The sequence below is a fragment of the Chiloscyllium plagiosum genome, chromosome 28, assembly GCF_004010195.1.
Source record: "Chiloscyllium plagiosum isolate BGI_BamShark_2017 chromosome 28, ASM401019v2, whole genome shotgun sequence".
In the NCBI taxonomy this organism is placed as follows: Eukaryota; Metazoa; Chordata; class Chondrichthyes; order Orectolobiformes; family Hemiscylliidae; genus Chiloscyllium; species Chiloscyllium plagiosum.
The window spans coordinates 40,967,392-40,984,159 of NC_057737.1; the positions used below are offsets into that span (position 1 = coordinate 40,967,392).

The following is a 16,768-nucleotide window of genomic DNA, read 5'->3' on the forward strand; positions in this document are numbered from 1 at the left end:
CTGTCTCAGTCAAATCCATCAAATTCAGCACCGCCTTCCTAACCTGAGATCTTCTTCCCGACCTCTCCGCCCCCACCCCAGTCTGACCTATCACCCTCACCTTGACCTCTTTCCACCTATCACATTTCTGACACCCCTCCCCCAAGTCCCTCCTCCCTACCTTTTATCTTAGCCTGCTGGACAAACTTTCCTCATTCCTGAAGAAGGACTTATGCCCGAAAAGTCGATTCTCCTGTTCCCTGGATGCTGCCTGACCTGCTGTGCTTTTCCAGCAACACATTTTCAGCTCAGTAAGGGATAAGCATGTTTTCAGTGCTAGTAAGTCACTCTTCCTACTAAAGAACCACTGGCTCTGATAACTAACTTTGAGTTGAAGTCTCATTCCAACAAGTAAAATTGACATTGCAGATTGTTGTAAACATGAAAATAATTTAAAGTTTTGTTTATGCTCATCTTAATCCAATTTGTATGAGCCAATTTGTTTCCATTTGAATTGAATAACTTCCTCACTGTTTACTTGCAGAGAGTGTAAAATTCAAAAGGACCTGAGAGGCAACTTGTTCACACACAGGGTGATTCATATAGAACGTAGAATAGTCCAGCACATTACAGGCCCTTTGGTCCTCAATGTTGTGCTGACCGTTTATCCTCCTCTAAGATCAAACTAACCTACATACCCTTCATTTTACTATCCTCTATGTGCCTATCCAAGAGTCGCTTAAATGTCCCTTAAGTGCCAGAGGAAGTGGTAGATGCTGACACAGTCACAACATTTATAACACATTTGGGCAAGTATCTGAATAGGAAGGATTTGGAGGGATACTGGCCAAATGCAGTCAAGTGGGACTAGTTTAGTTTGGGAAACTTGGTCAACATGAACGAATTGGATTGAAGGGTTTGTTTTCGTTCTGAATGACAATATGACACTGACTCTATAATTCTTGAAAAATTCACCGTCTGTGGGAAACTATATGCAAAAAAAAACCCCCAAAACTCCTGTTACTCAGGAAATCCTGTGTTGTTTGGTGAATTGAAAAATGAGCCTTCCAAAGTCCTTAAATCCCTCCATACTGAGCTGTAGTGTCAAATAGAATTTTATGCTCAAGTCTCTGAAATGGGGCACACCACATTCTCACTAGAGTGCTGCGACTGAGCCACAGCTGACAACCTTTTTTAATCATTAGATTATTCATATTAAGCACATTTATAGCAATTTAACTGTGATGTTGTCTGCAAAAAGGAAAGAACACTCTCATTATAATACTTACATAATTATGAGCATGATAACAAACATCTTTTTCTGATCATTAATGAGAACATCAAAAGATTAATGATAATCACACATTTTTGAATAGTAAAGCAATTAAAGTAAATGACCAATAATTAGGGGCTGATATAACAAATGAGTGACAAATATTCAAATAATCCAATGTTAACAATCTTTATTTAGGAGGGGATTGTATTGAAGTGGTTGATGTGCAGTCAGCCTGGCAATTATTTTATTTTGTAAAAGACCAACATTTTGGATGACTTGCTAATTTGACCTCTGTTATTTTTGCAGCAAATCATTTAAACAAATTGAGCTGTTTCAATGTAACCAGTAATTTACAGCACATTAAAAGGTAACATGATTGTGATGTTTCCCAAAATCTTGATTTATACCATTATGCCACTTGATTAAAATCAGTGCATCTCATATCTTTGTGTTAGACCCCAAAGAATTTTAATGCTGATATATCTCATGATTAACATCTGATGGTTTGGATGTGATCATCTTCTCATCCAGAGCATAAGAGAAAGTGAGGACTGGAGATCAGAGTCAAGAGTGTGGTGCTGGAAAAGCACAGCAGGTCAGGCAGCATTCAAGAAGCAGGAGAATTGACATTTTGGGCATAAGCCCATCATCAGGAATGCTCCTTGGATGCTGCCTGACCTGCTGTGCTTTTCCAGCACCACAATATTGACCCTCATCCAGAGCATAGTGTGTTAGCAAGTGGAGAGTGATTTAGGATCACAGTTATCCCAAAGGACAAGACACTTGCCATTGAGAAAATAAAATTACAAGGTCGTCAAGTTGGTGAAGGGGATCTCCAGAAAACGATGCAAGTGGTGGCACTTCTGTCATCCTCTTTATTTACCTAAAATATGAATAATTAGGTTTAGGAAGATATACATTTCGATGGATTCTTTTTTAATGCAAACATCTGGAAATAACATTTCATGGCTTCATATGTTAAAACATAAAATGCAAACTTTGACCTGACTATGCTTAGAACCTGCACTTGTTCATAGAAGTTGATGGTTTTTGAAATTCTGAATTCCTATAGAATTTTTTTTTGTTCTGAGTGAGCACAAATATGATTTTGAGGAATCTGGCCATCCTAGAAAACTGTACTTGCAACAATATGAACAAAAATGTATTTAGAGCTTCAACTAAATTTATTAAAAATTTAAGAAACTGAGCACTAATGACTAACACCAATATTAGAACGTCATTGACCTCTAATATTAATTGGAATGTTTTAAATCCTGTTCAGTTCAATGTTGAGTACCATAATTTATTAGGCTTGGCCTTTTTAATAGCAGCGTGACTTTTTAATTTAATATGTAGTAAGGCACAAACCTATTGTTCCCATATTGCTCCCTGCTGTAGCAAAATCTTTCGACTTAATTATTGTAAATTCAGCGCTAATATTCACTGCAAAGATGTCTGGAATTTCAGTTGTTTAAACATTTAATTAAGTGATTTAGTTGAAGTTTATTGGTTTCCAGACTGGGAGAATTTGGTTTTGTCTAATAATTTTGGCTAGACATTGCTGTACAGACCTTCCAATGCAATGTGTTTGCTTTTTGTTGTTTAGACTTCCCGTGAGTGAGGGGATAATATTTCTAGTATCTAGAAAACAATTTCAAGAATGACGAAGATCACAAAAGAACTGTTGCTTGAAAAAGGAACTCCAAAATGCTCCAGTTTGGGCCAAATCAAGAAAATAAAGTAAGAATAATTGATGAAATATTATAGCTTTCTCATAAAACATTCACAAAGTAATTTGCATCTCATGTATCAGTTGACATGGAACACAAGAACTGCTTGTGTAGAACTTGAGCAAATTGTAGTGGTATCGATAACTCTGTTGTTGTTCAGATTTAATCAGTCAATATTTTTCTCCCTGTTTCTCTTCAGCCTTTCCAATTTGAATTTGAAAACAAGTGATTTTGATCGAAAGTTATTTTCCCAGCTACGGACATTGGAGGAACTTGATGTGTCTGGAAATCTACTGACAGAATTTCCAAACAATCTGGGCCTTACCAACCTGAGGCTTCTCAACTGTGCCAATAATAAATTGGAACAAATTACAACACTGAACCAGTTTAAGAATCTTGAGGATCTCAATTGTGAAGATAACTTGTACTTAACAGTAAGTGATTTGAAAACACATTGAGTTGAAGAACGATATGATTGTGATAAACTTTTGGCATAATTTAAATGGTTAAAATTTGCATAACTTCCCATTGTAAATGGTTACATAAATTTCAGGTTTGCTTTTCTTTCTCCCTCACTTTATGGCACACAATATTTGCCTACTTTAATTAGTTAGGCAAAGTCCTGCACCATCTCACTATTTCTTGGATCTGCCCTGAGGAAGGAAAGAGTAATGAGTTCGTATAAAGGAATAATGCCCAACTACGTAAACAAGAAAAGACACTTGCTCTTCAATTTTTAATGCTTTGTCAGCATCTTAATTTGTGTTTATGGTAATTGGTGAACATCTAAAGTCAGAATTTCCTGTGATTTGAAGTTTGTGTCCTTTTTGTATGTTATATGTGTCCAAATTAAAAATTGGTTGCCATTTGCGTAACACATTAGTAATCCTGAGGTATAGTTTGTGTATTTATTTTCCTTATTCTTTAACTGGATGTGTGCATCACTGGCCAAGCCAGCATTCATTGGCCATCTGTAATTGCCTGTTGAACTGATAGGTCTGTTAGGCCATTTCAGGGAGCATGTTGCGAGTCAGCTATATTGTTTTGGGTCTGAAGTCTCCTGTAGATCATACAGATAAGGATAGCAGCAGTTAGGCTCTGTAAAGTAATGGAACTTTTTTAAAAAAAAAAATAACTGTTGAAAGTATGCAGCAGATTTGTCAGCATTCTCACTTAATAGAACATGTTGTAAAACATTTTGAAGCTCATGCCTCCAAACCTACGTCAGTGCTGTTCTAAGTCATTGCAATGAGACATGGCAGTAATTCTGAGCCAGGTTTATTTTTGATATTTTCCACGCACTCTTAGTGTCCCAAATCTGTAGTGCTTAACTTTTGCAGCTGAGGTTGGATCCTTGGGCAATGGAGTGGGATGGATTGAATCTCTATTACTGTAGTATCATCAATCACCATTAGTGTGGATAGATCTCAGCACTGCCATCAGCCAACCCATTGAGTAATTTTTTTTTCAAAGTGTAAAGTGTCAAGAGGGTGAAATATTGCTTAGTTTTTGGAGGCAAACATAGGACTTTTGCAGAACCAGAAAATGCATTTCCACCGTCTTTCTCATTGGGGCATCATTGCACAAGCAGGACAATGAAAATGGGATGATTATAACTTGTATTTTGTTTGCTTTTACCATTTTTTGTTGTGTCCAATGTTATCTTCCATGAGGGAAAAAGGAAAGTTAGAGTTCTATAGATAACTAATTCTTGATAATGCAGCAAAAACTGGAAGAAAGCATTAAAGGAAGAATTCTGTAAATCAGTGTCTCATGATTTTGTAACATTATTACATAATAACATGTAACTCTTTATTTCTTTCTAGATCTCTGACGTCTACAAGGTAATGTACCTGTTGCCTAATCTTCGACAACTCAATGGCAAAGATATAACATCCAGAGCAAATAATCTGAAGTTCGTTAACAGCCAGAAGCTAATGTCTCAAGTGAGTGCGTGATATTAAAGTAACAGTTTTTTTTCTTAGTGAAACTAGGGTTGCTTTAAATTAGGTTTAATAGTTAGCACTGTTAGATTCTATTTAACTAATTTATGACAAATCCTAAACACATCAGAAGTTAATGATAATGCTGTTAAGTATCTATTAGACCTTTTTTAATTATTTCGTATCGTTATGAGATGTTTAAGTATAAAATACATGTTTAAACCTTTAAATTGGCTATTTTAACTGATTTTCCATGAACAATTCTTTTGTTTTGCTTTCCCTGTCACTAATTGGAATGTTCCTAAGCAAGCCTTAATACTTTTGAAAGGATGTGCCAATGCACATTTTCTTAGCGTATCAGTTCTTTGTTTTGATTTTCTACAGGTAACTAATTTTTGGGCGAAATATTGTAAGATCCAGTTCTCTGAACTTCCAACAGCTGCTGAGATCAGTGCTATTAAAAAAGACTTTGTGAAATCTGCAATTGCTGAAATAAAGTATGGTCCAAATTCTCTGAAAGAATTCACAAAGTGGAGAGTAAGTTTTCCACATTCGTTCCATGTATGTTGTCTGTGATCCTCGCAATTTGTTTGTGTTAAGTAGGTGAAGGAATTGGTTTGGTTGTTATGACATTAAAGGCAGTGCCCCACAGGGTTCATAATCTGTTTTGAATTATTCACGATAATATTGAAATCAATCTCTCTTATTCTGCTTCAGAGTGGCCTTAGTGTTTCCCATTATGACCATAGGCATTGGACATTTCGTGGAACAATCGAGCAAACCAACTTCTCGTTACTCTACGCAGCCGTATATTGGGATTGTCTTGTGCTATGCTTCACTGCTAAACAATTGCTTAGTTGTTTCACATTGTTATAGAATAAATATCTTTGTATGCTATATCTACACACTAAATGTAACAATTTTACTTTTATTTTTCAACCTTCTTAACTTAGATACTTAATATTTGAAATAACAACTTGGAATTTTACAAACAACAATTTGCTAATTTACAAGGAGTATTATTTTAGAAATGTTTTTAAGTAGACAGTTGCTCCCGTTGAGTTAAGGATGATTAACTTTCAGAATAAGAATTCTTTCTGAATCACTGGAAGGCTTATCATTTAGACCATTAGTAGCTGTGACTCCTGAAGCAGTGTGTTCTTGACAACCTGCATTCAGAGCCTCATTTCTCAGTCAGTTCATGTAAGTGAGACAAGTAGAGTTTATTAAATTGTTAAAAGCATTACTGTGATCACTTACAAATGAATTTAAACTTTAATGTGGACATAATTCTTTCAAATCTGGTTGGTTTTGTTCTTGCTCATCCTTCATTAAATCAAATGCAAGTTAAGTTTAAGGAAAAAAATATTCATATATTTTAATTTCATGATTCTTAATCCTAATATAGTAGAGAAGATTTATTTATCCAAAGGTGAATAGAAAGATTTTAAAAAGCAATTGCTGGGTTGGGGTGCTCCAGCCTACTCTCATCTGTTGCTTAGCATCTTGGGAGAGGTCGTCTGAAGGTCACATGATGCAGACCCCAATGAAACCACTTACAATGAATGTGCCTGGTCTCTAGCATAGCCTTTTAAATGTAAAGATGGCTGGCATATCACAACACACACTTAGTCAGTTACCTGAAGACCATTTGATGTCTGCTCTCTGTGGGGAAAGGTAAATGGGGCAAGTTGAAGCCAGTTTAACAGACAGTTGGAACTGAGAACATTTTTGACAGATTTGAGTAATTTGATACCGCAGAGTCAGTTGCCATTTGACTAGGACTTGGCACAGTAATTACAACGTAGAGTTGTATGGAAGTTCAAAATGCCAAATTATTTAATTGATATTTTGAACTAACAAAATGTTTATAATCCATATCTTGTTGAATCTGTTGACTGTAGTTTTTACTGTATTTTTAATTATTTTAAACAGCTTACTGGTTGGGAAATCTGAGTAGTAAGTCTAAAATTTGATATCAAATCTTTTAGGAGTAAAATACAGAAACACACGAATGCTCAATGTGGTAGAAGTTTGGAACTGTTGGGGTAAACTCACCTGCTTAATTTAAAAACCAACAACCCAGAAAAGATTTATCCCGTACAGTAATCTGTGAAATTCGATAGGCCAAGAACTATTTAAAATAAAAATTAACAACATTAATTCTTAAAGTATAATAGAGAATAATTAACTTGCAACTATTTACAATTCCTTCCTCTAACCTATCTTTCACCTTCCCTTCTATAATACTTGTCCGATTAAAACTCCCAATTAAGATTTACAAAACAACACTTCTTCTTATCTCAAAACCAGGCAGCTTTCAGTTTTCTTTGAATTCCAGTCTTCCTTTCTTCTTGGGGATCCTGCTTCACAGGTTGCTGATCCATAAAGGAACCTTTTTAAGAGAGCTATTTTCTGGGCACTGTGCCGATGTCGTTGGCTTGTTAGTTCTCCTCTCAACTGTTCACTTTTCCCAATTCTTATACCCTCAAAGCATTGGATTGTGTCATTGGCTTTTAAGATTATCAATATACTAAATTCTAACTGGATTGGAGTTTGGTATTTCTTTGGGGTATAATTTAAATTGATTGCCCTAAATCAAATCTGTTTTGTTGTTTGCTTGACCAAATGTTACATTATATTTCTTTTCAGAACACTTGGTTCTGTCAGGTAGTCCTGCTGCTTTTAACTCACTTAAAGGTACAGTACACTCACTTAATAACAGAACATTCTTCTGCAAATGCAATTTATGCTAACTCCATAGTAAACTTTGAATCAGATTTTCTTTTTGTTCGCTGAACTATGAAGGCAAATGGTCAGGAGTTGGGTCACAGATCAATGATCTCGATGAGTTGCACAAGAGGACTGAGATGCAAAAGAACCTGTTTCTGTTTCTATATTCTGATAACCTACAACTTTGTGGACAGAGCCTGTTTTCCTTCATCCACTTATACTTGTTTAATTTCCTTCCTAGGTGAAAACGATAGCTACAGAATTTGTGAACTCTTTACTCCAGCAAGATAAGCAGAGATCCTCTGATGCAGAAGAAAATGAAGATGAGGAAGAAATGAAAGCAAATGTCACTGATGTAAGGACTAATTTGTTCTCTTGTATAATTTTAAGGATTTCCTTTCCTCATTTTCCACTTGTCTTGAGATAAATCAAAATGGAAGGAAAAGTTATTGGTACAATGTAGCAGGCAAGAATTATGTATTCTGTGAAGTAGCGATCCTCACCATCGCATGCTGACACAAACACTGTGAACAGAATGGTCATTTATTCTTTATCTCCTCCATTGACAGCAAAGCTTTGATTTCTGTAGTAGGATATTCTCCCATCCATCAGTATTGATGGATAACCACTGTTGATATTAAACACTTAAGAAATAGGAACAGAAGAAGGTAATGGGGCTGCTTGAGTCTTCTCCACTATTCAATAAGATCATTACTTAACCTCCACATTCACTTTCCTATCCTACTGCCAGATCCTTTGATTCCCCGTGTCCCAGAAGTTCATTGACCTCAAACTTAAATATGCTGAATGGCTGAGCATCCACAGCTCTCTGTGGGTAAAAAATTCTAAAGATTTACAATTGTTTAAGTGAAGAAGTTTCTCCTCATCTCTGTTTTAAATGGCTAACCCCACCTCCTGAGTAAATATAATTAGATGACATGGAAGGAGGTCCTTTGTCCCAACTTGTCCCTGTCAACCAGGTTTCCGGAACTGAACTAGGTCCATTTGCCTGCGTTTGGCTCATATCCCTCTAAACCTTTACTATTCATGTACCTATCCAAATGTCTTTTAAATGTTGTTTCTGCACCAGCATCTACCACTTCCTCTGATAGCTTATTCCATGCACGTACCACCGTCTCTGTGGAAAAAGTTGCCCCTCGGGTCACTTTTATATCTTTCCTTTCACACCTTAAATCTATGCCCTCTAGTTTTGGACTCTGCCACCTTTCTGTGGAAATTCATCTTATCTATGCCTCTCATAATTTTATAAGCTTCTGAGGTCACCCTTCAGTTCCTACGCTCCAAGGAAAAAAGCCCCGACTTCTCCTTTTTATAATTCAAACCTTCCAGGTTTGGTAACATCCATGTAAATTTTTTTTTTGCACCCCTCACATTTTAATAACATACTTCCCATAGCAGGATGACCAGAATTGTATGAAGTATTCCAAATGTGGCGTTACCAGTGTCTTGTACAACTGTAACATGATGTCCCAGCACCTGTACTCAAGAAGGTAAACATGCCAAATGCCTCCTTCATCCTCCTGATGCCACTTTCAAGGAACTATGTACTTGCACCCCTAGGTTTCAGTTTGACGTACTCCCTAGCGCACCACCATTAACTGTGTTTGTCTTGTCAAAATACAGCTCCTCAAATTTATCTGAATTAAACTCCATCTGTTATTCATTGGCCCTGTGGCGTAGTTGATCAAGATCCCGAGTGGACAGTGAAGAAGGTTACCTCCGAGTACAGTGGGATCTTGATCAGATGGGCCAATGGACTGAGGAGCGGCAGATGGAGTGTAATTTAGATAAATGTGAGGTGCTGCATTTTGGGAAAGCAAATCTTAGCAGGACTTATACACTTAATGGTAAGGTCCTAGGGAGTGTTGCTGAACAAAGAGACCTTGGAGTACAGGTTCATAGATTCTTGAAAGTGGAGTCGCAGGTAGATAGGATAGTGAATAAGGCATTTGGTATGCTTTTCTTTATTAGTCAGAGCATTGAGTATAAGAATTGGGAGGTTATGTTGCGGCTGTACAGCACGTTGGTTAGACCACTTTTGGAATATTGTGTGCAATTCTGGTCTTCCTATTGGAAGGATAGTTATTAAAATGTGGATGTACCTTTTAAGGGAGTGAAGGACTTGGCAAGTACTGGAGAATTTACAAAGTAACATTTGATTCAGAACAAACAGCATTTGCTGAGTTGCTATTCTGGCTATTGAGGGAGTGCAGCGTAGGTTCACGAGGTCAATTCCTGGAATGGCGGGATTACCTTACACTGAAAGACTGAAGCGACTGGGCTTGTATACCCTTGAGTTTAGAAGATTGAGAGGGGATCTGATTGAGACATATAAGATTATGAAAGGATTGGACAGTCTGGCAGCAGGAAACATGTTTCCACTGATGGGTGAGTGCCGAACCAGAGGACACAGCTTAAAAATATGGGGTAGATCATTTAGGACAGAGATGAGGAGAAACTTCTTCACCCAGAGAGTGGTGGCTGTGTGGAATGCTCTGCCCCAGAGGGGAGTGGAGGCCCAGTCTCTGGATTCATTTAAGAAAGAGTTGGATAGAGCTCTCAAAGGTAGTGGAATCAAGAGTTATGGAGGGCAGGAATCAAGGGCAGGAAGAGGATACTGATTAGGAATGATCAGCCATGATCATATTGAATGGCGGTGCAGGCTTGAAGGGCTGAATGGCCTACTCCTGCACCTATTGTCTATTGCTATGAGACAAAAACACAAATTTGAATTCGGCCAATCGGTTTAAATTGTACCCCGAAAAATGTAGGAAACTCCAACCCAATTTGAATTGAGCATATTGACAATCTGATGCTTTGGGGTATAAGAAGGGAAAATTGAACAGTTGAGAGGAGAACTGCCAAGCCCAGCTTGTAAGCAGACTGCTTGAAAAATAGCTCTCTTAGAAATACCTTTTTGATCAGTAACCTGTGACGCAGAAAGCTGCCTGGTTTTAAGTGTGGTTTCGTAAATCTTAATTGGGTGTTTATCAGACGAATATTATAGAAGGGAAGATAAAAGATAGGTTAGAGGAATAAAGTGTAAATAGTTGTTAGTTAATTATTCTCTGTTATACTTTAAGAAATAAAGTTGTTAATTTTTACTTTAAATAGTTCTTGGCCAGTCAAATTTTTAAAGATTTACTGCACTGGATAAATCTTTTGCGTTGCTGGTTTTAAATTAAGCAGGAGAGTTTACCCAGTGCTGTAACAGGATGTGGTGAACTTGAAAGGGTTCAGAAAAGACTTACAAGGATGTTGCCAGGGTTGGAGGATTTGAGCTGTCGGGAGAGGCTGAACAGGCTGGGGCTGTTTTCCTTGGAGCGTCGGCGGCTGAGGAGTGACCTTTTATGGAGGTTTATTAAATCATGAGGAGCATGGATAGGGTAAATAAACAATGTCTTTTCTCTGGGGTGGGGAGTGTGCATAGGTTTAGTGTGAGAAGTTATAAGATGTAAAAGGGTCCCAGGGGGGCAACCTTTTCACTAGGTGTATGGAATGAGCTGCCAGAGGAAGTGGTGGAGGCTGGTACAATTACCCATCCAGATGCCTTTTAAATGCTGTATCTGAAAAGGAAGGGATTAGAGGAATATGGGCCAAATGCTGGCAAATGGGACTAGATTAGGTTAGCTTATCTGGTCAGAATGGACAAGTTGGACCAAAGGGTCTGTTTCTGTGCTGTACTTCTCTATGACTCTATAACCTTCACTGTTCACTATACCATCACTTGCTGTCATCTGCAAACTTAGGAACCATTTCTCCTACATTCTCATTCAAATTGTTTGTAAAAGTGATGAACAACAGTGGATCAAACACTGAGGAACACTCCTGGTTTCCCAGTTCTGGGCTCCCTAGTCAGGAAAGACTTTTTTTCAGCATCTACTTTGTTAAGCCCCTTAAAAATTTTCTAAATTTAATTAGGTCACCTCCCATTCTATTCAATCTCGTCTTTTGATTCCTGGGAATGAGTGAGCTGTTCAATCTAGTGAACGTGTGTTACAAATCCTTTAAGGCGAATATATCCTTTCTTTGGTAAGGAGACTCAAAACTGTATTTGGTATGCCAAGATGAAGTTTTACAGAAGTTTAATTGCAGAAAAACATATTTGCTTTTATACTGCAGTCCCCTTTCAATAAAAGCTGTCATACCATAGCCGCCTTAATTGCTTGATGTACCAGCATATTAACTTGCTTTGATTTGTGAAAGGATACCCAAATCTCCTGAATTTCAATATTCTCATTTTTCAAAAGTATTCTGTTTTTCAATTCTTCCTACCAAACTGAATAGATATTTACACATTTTCCCACTTTATACTCTCTACCAAGTTCTTCCCAAAACTCTTGTCTGGTCACTTATCCTTTTAAAGCTATTTTAACACTCCTGTGTCTTTCTTTCCACCATCTTCAAGTCAACCCAGCTAGATATTTTGGTGTTGATGCATATTGATAATTTTCTTCCATAGGAAAAAAAAATCATTTGCAATCTTGGGGAGGGAAAATAAAGATTACATTTTGGTTGAAATTTAGAAGTGAGATTCTATCAAGAGAGAAGCCAATGTTCGTCTCTAATATTTATCATGGTTCACCTTGGAGATTTGACTCCCTCCATGCCAAAATAGCTCTGAAGAAAGAAAGCAAGGATCATCACCCCTATATATTGAATGATTCCTCCTAATCAACTGCTCTTCCCAGGAGCCAGTCTGAGGAAATGTATTACAGATTGTATCTGATCAATGTACAGATACAAGATCCTTTATCTGAATTGCCCGGGACCAGTGTTTTTTTTTGGAATTTTTCGGTTTTCAGAATGTGTCAGTTTAATGGTGAAATTTATAAACATCTTACTGGAGAAGCAGACTTCTAACTAAGAACATGCTTGGCCAGGCCCCCCCCAAAAAAAAAGTTGCATCTGGTGACACACATCAAGTGGGTGTCAACTTGGGGACGTTCACAGACCTCAGGCCTGTCGGTGCTTGGCCACGCCTTCAATGTCACACCTGAGTGACGCACATCGAGTGGGTATTGACTTGGGTTAATTGTTTGACGAGCAAACAATCTTGTTAATGAGAAAAAAATTCTCAAAAAAACCGTCGGATTTCGGAGCTTTTCAGTTTTTGGATGTTCGGATAAAGGATCTTGTACCTATAGTTAGTATCATCTTTCGTCCAGTTTCATTAGGTTCCTGAGTGTTGAACAGTTGAGTTTTTGCGCTTCCTACACGAGAGAACCCAATATGTAAGGGATAGTGCAATTCCAGTACGTGCATGATAGTGGCAGTGTTACATTGCTTTTCCTTTAAATGCTGCTGTTTCACACATTCTTGTTTTGTATTTAGGTCCTTAAGCAGTCCTCCGTTACAATATCTTCAACCAGAAGCACCAGGCGTTTTACTGCACGTGATACCACTAAGAGCAGAAAGCAAGTCATTTCTGAAGTTTCCAAAAAAGACACTGAAGACATTTCCAGAAAAAGTATGAAAATTCAGCTTGGAAAAGAAAGACAATCTGCTCAGATGGCTAAGTACCCCAACAAAGCCAGTAGAGTTGACATGAAAACAAAACCGAGTACTACGAAGAGGGATCATTCAGCTACACCAGTTGTCAGCGAAGAGAGTATTCCGAGAAAGAGACCAAAATACAAGGTAATTGGCTTGAAATTTCAACTCAACCTATATTTGGATTGTTTATATCATTTTATGAGGAGCTAAGAGTTTTACCTAAGCCATATAAATAGTGTAGCAAATCTGGAATGGTTCCTTTGTTCAGATTTATCCTAAATTCTTATGTTTCTATACTCCCATAACTAGTCTAAGTGCCTTGGTATAGAAGTTGGATCTATAATGTGGCAAGTGTCCAACATGGCAAGGGACACAATTTCCCCACACTTTTGCAGATTGCTCACTATATTGGATTAATGAACAAAAACCGCTATATTATCAATTCTGAAAAAATTAATGTCTGGATAAAGTGTTTGCTTAAAGAAATATTTGCACTTCATTTTACAAATAATTAATATGTAAGTTTATTTTCTACGACTTCCTCTTTCTATAAGTTAAGTCTGAAAGTTTTTTTAACACTTTTTTTGTATTCAGCACCTTTTCTGCTTTTCTGAACACCGTTTTTTTTTCTCCACAGCATTCCTAGCAAAAGCATTTCTATCCGTTAGGCAAATTTCTATGGCTTCTAACTGTTTTCCAGTCCCTTGTTTTGATTGTTCTTCATATGTGAACAGAGACAAAGGGCAGAGTTTTGATTGCCATGGGGAGGAGAGTGCAGGGTAGGAGTCCTACAAAGTGGCAAAGAGTTATCAATCAGGTTTAGCCCAGGCAGGTTTGCAACTTGCAGGAAATTCCTGTGGAGTTCCTGAGCACAATGGGGAATGCTTCTGTAATGAAACTAAGGCCAGGAAGCTCTCAAAAGTAAACAGGAAAATTAGCACTGCCTGGATGAGAAGCTAATGCTCCCAGTGTCTTTTCTGAGAGTGTGCTGTCACTGCTTGACACATGATTTCCAACAGTTGGAAGTCTGTTTACCTGTCTTCCACTTCACTCACCTTGATCTGCAGTTCACACTTCACTATTATCTCTTTTGGTCCTCCAAGGAATAAAGTGGATAGCAGAAGCCACAGCAGCAAAATGTTAGTGTGGATGGATTGAAAGTATAATTGTGAGGCATGGTAAGGCATGTTACTGTTCACTATTCAGATGGGAATATGAGGAGATGCCTGGAGAGAAAAGCATGAACGAAGCTGTTGTGAAGAATGAGCAAGTGCTAAGCAAAAAAAAGCTGGGAAAGGCAGAATGTGGATCTTGAAGACTGAATGGGTTGTGAAGGTCCTTGAACTTCTTGGGGCGCTATAGCCATTTTAAAGGCAACACATTTCCACCCATCCTGCTTGGTGTAAGAGACTAGGCTATTCTTCCAGCTCTTTTGCATACACCATCCCACTTCTGTTTCTCAGATTCCACGCTAGATCAAAGCCCAAAATTTAGGATCAGCCAGTCCAGGTCACCATTCATTCCTATGAATGCTGAATCAAATGGAATAGACTATATTGATGCTTACTGGATTCCCTTTAACCAGAAATTCGTTCTGCAGTAAATTTGGTGCCTCATCCCACTTTGCCTGTCCTTGATCAGGAACCTGGAAACAGGAAGCTGAATTACATAGCAATGACACAACCAACTGTTGAATGAAACAGATTCTTGACAATTGCTGGCATCAATTAGGGCAATCAACCGCTTAATGGTCTGGTAATGCAACAAAAAGCCTGGAAGTAGGAGTTTTCTGCAGGTCCTACCAGGACTAGTTTGACATTTGAAGGTTTTGCATTTATAACATAAACTACACATTGTTCTGCTATAATATGATAGTTGAATTCCTCTGCAACTTGGTGCTATAGAAAATCACGTCACAGAAAACTGCTGTAGAAGATTGTTCTAGAAAGTCGCTATAGAAAATTGTTATATCCATTTAGTAGAAAGTTTGCGTTATCCAAACAGCGTCCATAATTTGTCAGTCAAGTTCTAACCAATTCACGTTGACAAAACGTGTCTTATACCAGAACGACTTGTATCATATTTGACAACTATTCGCATTAGCTAACTGTTGAGCACCATAGCGAACACTAACCATTTTTGTCATATAGCTGTTTATTTCACATTATATAGTAGTACCTGCTATTACCACAATGTGGCATTGTTGCTTTCATCACCATTACATTGCTGAGTTGAGTTTCTCAAAGTAAAGTTAGGTAGAAAAGTGCAATAAACTTCCAATAAGAGATAGTTGAATACTTAAACTGGAAACTATTTTAAATCTGCTTATTAAGCATCAATAGGAAATTGTGCAAGAATGAATTGGTGCATCAATGAGCTGAATGTACAGTTGTGATTTGGAGATTCCGGTATTGGACTGGGGTATACAAAGTTAAAAATCACACAACACCAGGTTATAGTCCAACAGGTTTAATTGGAAGCACTAGCAACCACCTGATAAAGAAGCGGTGCTCCGAAAGCTAGTGCTTCCAATTAAACCTGTTGGGCTATAATCTGGTGTTGTGATTTTTAACTTTGTACAGTTATGTTTTGAGCAATGGTCCTGACAGAGGGCTGGCAGCCTATGGCTTGATCCTTTACCATTTGACTGGTATGGAGACCTAAAAATCAGGAACTGGTTAAAGCAAATAATGAAAAGTGAGAGTAGGCATTTCCTAAATCTGCACTGGTGTCATTGCAGTGCAGCTATAGAAATACAGGTCATTCTGTCAACACAAATTTGCTGCAATGTGATTGACAAATTGAGGATGTTATTTCTAAAGTGTGAACTTTTAAACCATGTTAGCCATAAAGCGATTACATCACCAGCACTTTAAGCGCTATTTCTAAAGCACGATTTTTCTATAATGTGGGGTTGTGGAAGAATGCAACCATACGTTAAAGAACTACCTGTAGCTGATGTGACATCCTGAAAGGCTCATAGGGTTTGTGGAGAAAATTGTTAAATGCTGGGGATACTTTTCTAAATGATGTTTCTGAATCATTTTTAAAAGAAAGTCTGGACATGTTAGAAAACCATTCATGTGGTATTAGCTTCCCCTCTTATTGAATGTCAATAAAACTAAGTTTGTATAAATTTTACCTTTTGAGCACAAAAGGGGGTTGGTATAATGTTAAAGGATTGGATGGTGAGGCATTTGTGAAAAGTTTCTTTATCAATGTGTAAATGTTCCTACTAAACAAGGAGCAAAACTTGACCTTCTCTGTGAAATTAAAGCAGGGCAAGTGACTGCAGTGTTTGTAGTGGAACACTTTGGGACTAGTTATCATAATTCTATTACTTCCAAAATTAGTTATGGAAGAGGATAAATCTTCCAAAAAGGTCAGTTCTTCTAAGTTTGGGTGAAGATTTGTAGCTCGGGTGCTCGTTGTTGTGGTTCTGTTCGCCGAGCTGGAATTTTTTGTTGCAAATGTTTCGTCCCCTGTCTAGGTGACATCCTCAGTGCTTGGGAGCCTCCTGTGAAGCGCTTCTGTGGTGTTTCCTCCGGCATTTATAGTGGCCTGTCCCTGCTGCTTCCGGTTGTCAGTTT

The 16,768-nt window shown here is 37.8% G+C and overlaps 1 protein-coding gene across 6 annotated transcripts in view; it reads left to right on the top strand.

Moving 5' to 3' along the window:
* Nucleotides 1-16,768, top strand: part of lrwd1 (leucine-rich repeats and WD repeat domain containing 1) — a 57,863-nt gene that overhangs the window by 2,717 nt on the left and 38,378 nt on the right. For 3 of the 6 annotated variants that reach the window (XM_043718743.1, XM_043718745.1, XM_043718746.1), the window contains exons 2-7: nucleotides 2,862-2,995; nucleotides 3,185-3,419; nucleotides 4,812-4,931; nucleotides 5,313-5,465; nucleotides 7,903-8,016; nucleotides 13,017-13,322. In XM_043718743.1, coding sequence (XP_043574678.1) covers nucleotides 2,916-2,995; nucleotides 3,185-3,419; nucleotides 4,812-4,931; nucleotides 5,313-5,465; nucleotides 7,903-8,016; nucleotides 13,017-13,322 — 1,008 coding nt within the window. In that variant the 5' untranslated portion in view covers nucleotides 2,862-2,915. Of the gene's footprint in view, nucleotides 1-863; nucleotides 1,623-2,861; nucleotides 2,996-3,184; nucleotides 3,420-4,811; nucleotides 4,932-5,312; nucleotides 5,466-7,902; nucleotides 8,017-13,016; nucleotides 13,323-16,768 lie in introns of those variants that run through there. The other 3 variants (XM_043718744.1, XR_006315826.1, XM_043718742.1) reach the window with 3 other exon arrangements.